This window comes from Oncorhynchus keta, chromosome 1 (assembly GCF_023373465.1).
Source record: "Oncorhynchus keta strain PuntledgeMale-10-30-2019 chromosome 1, Oket_V2, whole genome shotgun sequence".
Classification (NCBI taxonomy): domain Eukaryota; kingdom Metazoa; phylum Chordata; class Actinopteri; order Salmoniformes; family Salmonidae; genus Oncorhynchus; species Oncorhynchus keta.
In genome coordinates, this window is record NC_068421.1 from 25447521 (window position 1) to 25453880 (window position 6360).

General features: G+C 43.3%; 1 protein-coding gene across 2 annotated transcripts; it reads right to left on the reverse strand.

Annotated features, from left to right (window-relative positions):
* Positions 1 to 170: 170 nt before the first annotated feature.
* On the reverse strand, positions 171 to 6125 carry LOC118400042 (lebercilin-like protein). Of its 2 annotated transcripts, XM_035796439.1 has the most exons (9): positions 5840 to 6125; positions 5412 to 5728; positions 3460 to 3737; positions 3022 to 3264; positions 2485 to 2622; positions 1651 to 1720; positions 1419 to 1552; positions 1158 to 1248; positions 171 to 865 (listed from the first exon to the last, which is right to left on the reverse strand). In XM_035796439.1, the coding sequence occupies exons 2-9, from the start codon at positions 5701 to 5703 to the stop codon at positions 252 to 254; spliced, it is 1860 nt and encodes a 619-aa protein (XP_035652332.1). In that variant the 5' UTR covers positions 5704 to 5728; positions 5840 to 6125; the 3' UTR covers positions 171 to 251. The 2 variants fall into 2 exon arrangements, 1 of the variants encoding a protein (XP_035652332.1); XR_004828968.1 differs by lacking the exons at positions 171 to 865; positions 1651 to 1720.
* Between the last annotated feature and the right edge of the window lie 235 nt (positions 6126 to 6360).

Here is a 6360-nt window from a genome sequence, read left to right on the forward strand (position 1 = left end):
TCAAGGGAGTTAAGGAATTCGTCATGAGCAATAGTGTCAGAGAATGTTTGATGCTCTAATCACAAACAGATAGCTTAATATTACCTCTGTAACAAATAGTTAAACAATACTTTCCAGGTATATAACTCACTATAAATATCACGTATACAAATACTCCATTTACTAATGCGTTGAGTTGCCATGGCAGATGAAATATTTATTAAAAATAATCAACTTGTGAAAATAGATTATCATTTTGTATTGTTCTTGGGTCAATCAAAAATGATCTTGGTCTCTCTCCCAGGTGAGACTGGGCTAGCATCTCCTGTATGGTGAGATGACATTCTGTCCAGGTCTGTACTTTGAACTCTGGATCTGCCTGTCTGCATGGCAATTGGATCAGTGATTGGGGCCTGGCCGAAAAGCTCTTTCATCAAGCTGCTCTTCTTGCTGCGGACTACACCATCCTCCGGTTGAGGGCCCCTGGTGTCACGCCTTTGCCACTTCTCTGCTGGTAGAGTGACAAAAGAGGGCTCATATGCCCCAGACCCAAGGTTCTCCACCCTGGCCTGGCTCTTGATGTATCTAGGAGGGCTCTTTCTCAGGCTGTGTGTATGGCTGGTATAGGCAGGCTTTCCACTGTGTAGGTTCTGGATGGTTTCTTTGAATTTGTAGAGGCGTTTGGTCCTGGGAGAGGATTCAAGGGCCTTGTTGGCACGTTCTGTATTCAGAAAATCCTCCAGAGTGTACCGGACCTGGCTTTCAAACGGTTCTGTTTGCTCTCCTGAAGCCTTCGGGGAACTCGCTGCCTTCTCTGCAAGGCAATCCTCCTCACCCTGAAGCTGAGGATTCTCCTTGTCAGAATCACCATCCAACTCTCCATCCTCTGTGGATAAATATGATAGTTGCTTGCATTTGCTGTTGTCATTCCCTCAGATTTTTTGGGGATATAACATGACACAGGAAAGATGATTTCAGTCCTGTTAATTACTATGACACGTGAGCTTTAATTATTCCCAATATTGGAGTTTTTTGTGTTTGCATATACTGTGACTGGAGAGTACATACAAGCCTCTTCAGAATGTAATTTAACCATTTATTTCCTCAATATTCCCTTCGCTCTGCAGCGGTTCACTGGTTCTCCCAATAGTCTGTAGTAAAGTTTTTTTAATCCTTACCCGCAAAGTCTTCATTATTGTTTGATCCTCTGTCATCCACCAACGTGTCTGCTGCGTCACTTCTGTCTGTGAAGTCGATGGCAAAGGACTCCTGAAAAAAACAACCATTTATCAACTTTATAATGGAACTCACTACACAAACTTTTATCAAAGAGTTACACTTGCTTTTATCGGTCAATATTGAATAAATGTTTTATTGACCATTACCCATTTAAACAGCTTTCTGCACAGAATGTGAGAGAACTAAATCCATTTACGTACCCAGCTCAAGCTCTTCTGCTTCTCCAACTCCAGATGCTGGAGTGAACAGGCATATTCTAGTTCAAGTTGGCACGGAGCCTCAATGGGGAGAGAGGACAAGTCATCTGTTTGGACAGATTTAGTTTCTCTTGCCCCTGTAAATGTGAAAAGATATTCAGCCTCAAGTAAAAACAAATAGTCTGATCTGGATATGGGTTGAACATGTTAAAAGTAGCTCATAATGTCTTTGTACCTTTTCCGTTCCAGCCATTTGGAAATCTATGTGAGTAGATATTGTGGATCTCCAATTCTCTCTCCTTTTCCTATATTTCATGTTAAATGCATCAGTAATCATTTCTCAAGAATGCAATATGTACAATAAATGTTACTTTCTCAAATGTAGTGTAATCATCCTGATATCTATTACCAGGCTGGTTTGTTGCCAGTTGCTTGACGACTCAAACTGAAATAGTCCGCTTCTCTGATTACTTTGTTTTGTTGAACAAAACAAAGTAATCAGCGATTGGATCATTTCTAACCAATTAGATTAGAGTATCAAAGCCAATGACACATTTTCAAAACGCTGCCTTACCCATGTGTGTTCTGGCTCTGGCCCAACCCATTGGTTTCTGGGACCAATCAGAAGGGTTAGAATGTATTTGCGTTCTAGAAATCGTCTGGGAGGTACTCAGATCCAGGTTCATTGTGGAGAAGAAACTAACGTCTGTGGGCGTGGCATAGCGTTTGGGTAGCCAGGCAAGTTTACGAGAGGGAAATGGCTATTTCGCTTCATTCAATTATGGCTTTTGAAATACAGCTGTATTAGACACCCTCTTGTGTTTACATTGCAGTACTGCAAGTTAAATGACTCACTCTTTCAAACAATAGTACTGTTCCAAATCTACTCAGATCTGGAACAGTTTACCTACACTGATTGTACAAAACATTATGAACACCTGCTCTTTCCATGATATAGACTGACCAGGTTGAGGGTGGGGTGGGGTAGGGTGCAACTCAATATTAGGAAGGTGTTCCGAAAGTGTTTTACACTCTGTATGTTGCTGCTCTCAAGTACTTATAAACTTACTTTGATTTTTTGGGTCAACAGACTGATCTGTGCCTGGAGGTAATCAGACATCTCTCTGGCCTCATTGGTCTTCCTTGTTTCTGTGGCAAGATGGCGATTGAAGGATATCTGGCTCAGCTCAAAATTTCTTTCCAAGTCCTGCAACATACATATGTATAATATAATAATAATAATATATGCCATTTAGCTGACGCTTTTATCCAAAGCGACTTACAGTCATGTGTGCATACATTCTACGTATGGGTGGTCCTGGGAATCGAACCCACTACCCTGGCGTTACAAGCGCCCTGCTCTACCAACTGAGCCACAGAAGGACCACTATTATATATGTAAGTTTCACTACAGATATAACATTGTGATACTATGTGTCCAGTATCAATCTAGCATAACTGTGTTGACCCTGTCCACCTATATTGGTATCCCAGTAGAAGACCAATACAGATGGACAGATTTGAAAACCCAATCAGTTTCAATACAGACATCCACCTGGCCTGTGAACATGGAGTCAGCCCTGCCTTGTGAGTGCATGTACTGTACCTGTATCCTCTTGTTCTTCCTATTCAGGTCCACACTGATCAGGGCCAGCCTGTGGCTAAGCTCTTCCCTCTCTTTCAGGCTGCGGTCCTCGCTGAGCAGCTGCAGCCTGTGCAGAACGTCCTTGGTACGCAGCAGCTCCTCCTCCGTTCCACGCAGACGCCTGGACAGACTGTTGCGGCGGATGCGGGCTTTGCGCAGGAGCTCCTGCAGACCACGCACCTCATTGCCGTGCTTGGCCAGGACCTGAGGGTGTGGGTGGGTGCAAAACATTATGATCTTAGCCAATGCTTAGCCAAGATCAGATTATTGTTGTTAGCTGATGAGTTTGTTATAGCTGTGTTACAGATCAGAGTTTGTTATAGCTGTGTTACAGATTAGAGTTTGTTATAGCTGTCTTACAGATCAGTTATTAAAGCCCCCAGAAAAACTGCAGCGTACCTGGGGAAGGCCACTCTGTGAGTCTTGGAAGCGCTGTAGCGCCACTGTGTGGCGGACCTGGAGCTGCTTTAGCAGTTTGTTCTCTGTGGCGACACCACTCAGCTGCTGCTGTAGCTCCCACACTTGGCTGTTGAGCTCCTTGATGCGGTGCCTGTGGGCAGACCTAATGCGCTGGTTTGGGCCCTCCAGGGGCTTGATTGGAGGGACGAGAGAGGCCTTGCGGTTCCTTAAATTAGTGTTTTTCTTCTTTTTGCACCACTGCCCTCCCTTGTTTTGCGCTGAGAGGAAAAATGTGCCTAAGTGTGATGTGTACATGGGAATATGCTGCAAACCATCTCTGCCTATAGGCCTACACTTACGGTACATTCGGAAAGTATTCAGACCCCATGATTTTTTTCCACATTTTGTTACGTTACAGCCTTATTCTAAAATGGATTAAATGGTTTTTCCCCCTCATCAATCTAAACACAACACCACAAAATGACAAAGCGAAAATAGTTTTTTTAGAAATGTTTGTATTATGTATTAGAAATAAAAACTGAAAAACCTTATTTACATAAGTATAAAGACCATTTGCTATGAGACTCGAATTGAGCTCAGGTGCATCCTGTTTCCATTGATCATTCTTGAGATGTTTCTATAAATTGATTGGAGTTCACCTGTAGTAAAGTCAATTGATTGGACATCATTTGAAAAGGCACACACATATCTATATATAAGGTCCCACAGTTGATAGTGCATGTCAGAACAAAAGCCATGAGGTTGAAGGAATTGTCCGTAGTTCTCCGAGGCAGGATTATATCGAGGCACAGATCTGGGGAAGGGTACCAAAAAATGTCTGCAGCATTAAAGGTCCCCAAGATCACAGTGGCCTCCATCATTTTTAAATGTAAGAAGTTTGGAACCACCAAGACTCTTTCTAGAGCTGGCCGCATGGCCAGCAGTCGGAGGAGAAGGGCCTTGGTCAGGGAGGTGACCAAGAGCTCCAGAGTTCCTCTGTGGAGATGGGAGAAACTTCCAGAAGGTCAACCATCTCTGCAGCACTCCACCAATCAGGCCTTTATGGTAGAGTGGCCAGACGGAAGCCACTCCTCAGTAAAAGGCACATGACGGCCCGCTTGGAGTTTTACAAAAGGCACCTAAAGGACTCTCAGGCCATGAGAAACAATATTCTCTGGTCTGATGAAACCAAGATTGAAGTCATTGGCCTGAATGCCAAGCGTCACGCCTGGAGAAAACCTGGCACCATCCCTAAGGCAAAGCATGGTGGTGGCAGCATCATGCTGTGGGGATGTTTTTCAGCGGCAGGGACTGGGAGACCAGTCAGGATCGAGGGAAAGATGAACGGAGCAAAGTACAGAGAGATCCTTGATGAAAACCTGCTCCAGAGCACTTAGGACCTCAGACTGGGGCGAAGATTCACCTTCCAACAGGACAACGACCCTGAGCACATAGCCAAGACAGCTCAGGAGTGGCTTCGGGACAAGTCTCTGAATGTCCTTGAGTGGCCTAGCCAGAGCCCGGACTTGAACCCAATTGAACATCTCTGGAGAGAACTGATAATAGCTGTGCAGCAACGCTCCCCATCCGACCTGACAGAGCTTGAGAGGATCTGCAGATAATGGGAGAAACTCCCCAAATACAGGTGTGCCAAGCTTGTAGGCTGTAATCGCTGCCAAAGGTGCTTCAACAAAGTACTGAGTAAAGGTTCTGAAAACATATGTACATTTTTTCCCACGTTTTTTATTTTTAATACATTTGCAAAAAATCTGTTTTCGCTTTGTCATTGTGGGGTATTGTGTGTAGATTTAATCAATTTTAGAATAAGGCTGTAACGTAACAAAATGTGGAAAAGGTCAAGGGATCTGAATACTTTCCGAATGCACTGTGTGTCATTAAAGCTAGGCTGTCCTGTAGTAATGAGAAGATATGAAATATCAGATATCACATACTTCGTGTTTTAGCTGTCTTCGTGCCTAGACCTGGCTTCTTGTTTGGCGAGAGGGCAAAGGTCCTATTTGCAGTAGTGTCAGCCTCCTCCTCGTAGTCTGACTGGGTGCATGACCCCTGAGAGTCTACCCTGCTGCCTGTCGTACTACTGTATCCCCTGCTTGACCTGGAGGGGGTGGACTGGCCTGAGGAGCAGCTTGAGTCTACATCCTCTGCTCCAACTTCATAGTTAGCATTGTCCTGCTGCACTATGCCTCTGGTGTGGTGTCTCAGACTCAGAGACATGTCTCCCATGCAAAAGATGAGCCTGCACCAGTTTCTGTAATATAGCAGAAAGATATCCAATTAGTTGAAGTAGTTCATCTAGCCACACTGTATGTTAAATTATAAGAATCAAAGCAATCTATACTTCCAACTATAGCGTACTTACATGATTTAATAGTATAATCCGTTTAGCTATCTATCTAACGTTATCTAGCTAGGTCTAGCCAATTGAAGACAGAGTGATTGAAGACAATCATTAGCTCGATTGAAAACCTTTCCTGACCTCAACTATTCTACATAACTAACAACCAAGCCTAATTATTCCCCATGCCAAGGCTATCCCTACATTCAATTATTAAAATATCTCAATGTTTTTTTCCCCCCTACTCGCATTCAGTTGAGTTATTATTTATCTTCAATAGCAAGAGACAATCATTGACGATTATGTTGCTGGCTGGCTGTCTCTGAAAATGTATTTTTGGTTGCCCTAGAAACCAGCATTCTCATAGAATAGGACAATGGGAAATGTAGTTTTCAGTCTACTGAACCTCTTTGGAATACGTTCTAATTATATGGTTAAATCACAGCTCATATGACATTTATTTGAACTGACAGCTTTTGGGAGAATTAAAAAACACACCATCCTAATTTGTAAATAAACTCAAACTGTTTTCAACTAAACCAATT

Excerpts from the sequence above, each read along its gene's own strand:
- LOC118400042 (XM_035796439.1), bottom strand. The coding sequence starts at position 5,703 with ATGGGAGACATGTCTCTGAGTCTGAGACACCACACCAGAGGCATAGTG. Across the intron at positions 2,623-3,021 it reads GGAAGAACAAGAGGATACAG|GACTTGGAAAGAAATTTTGA; the intron begins GTACAGTACATG and ends TGTATGTTGCAG. Across the intron at positions 1,721-2,484 it reads TGTTGACCCAAAAAATCAAA|GAAAAGGAGAGAGAATTGGA; the intron begins GTAAGTTTATAA and ends CATGAAATATAG.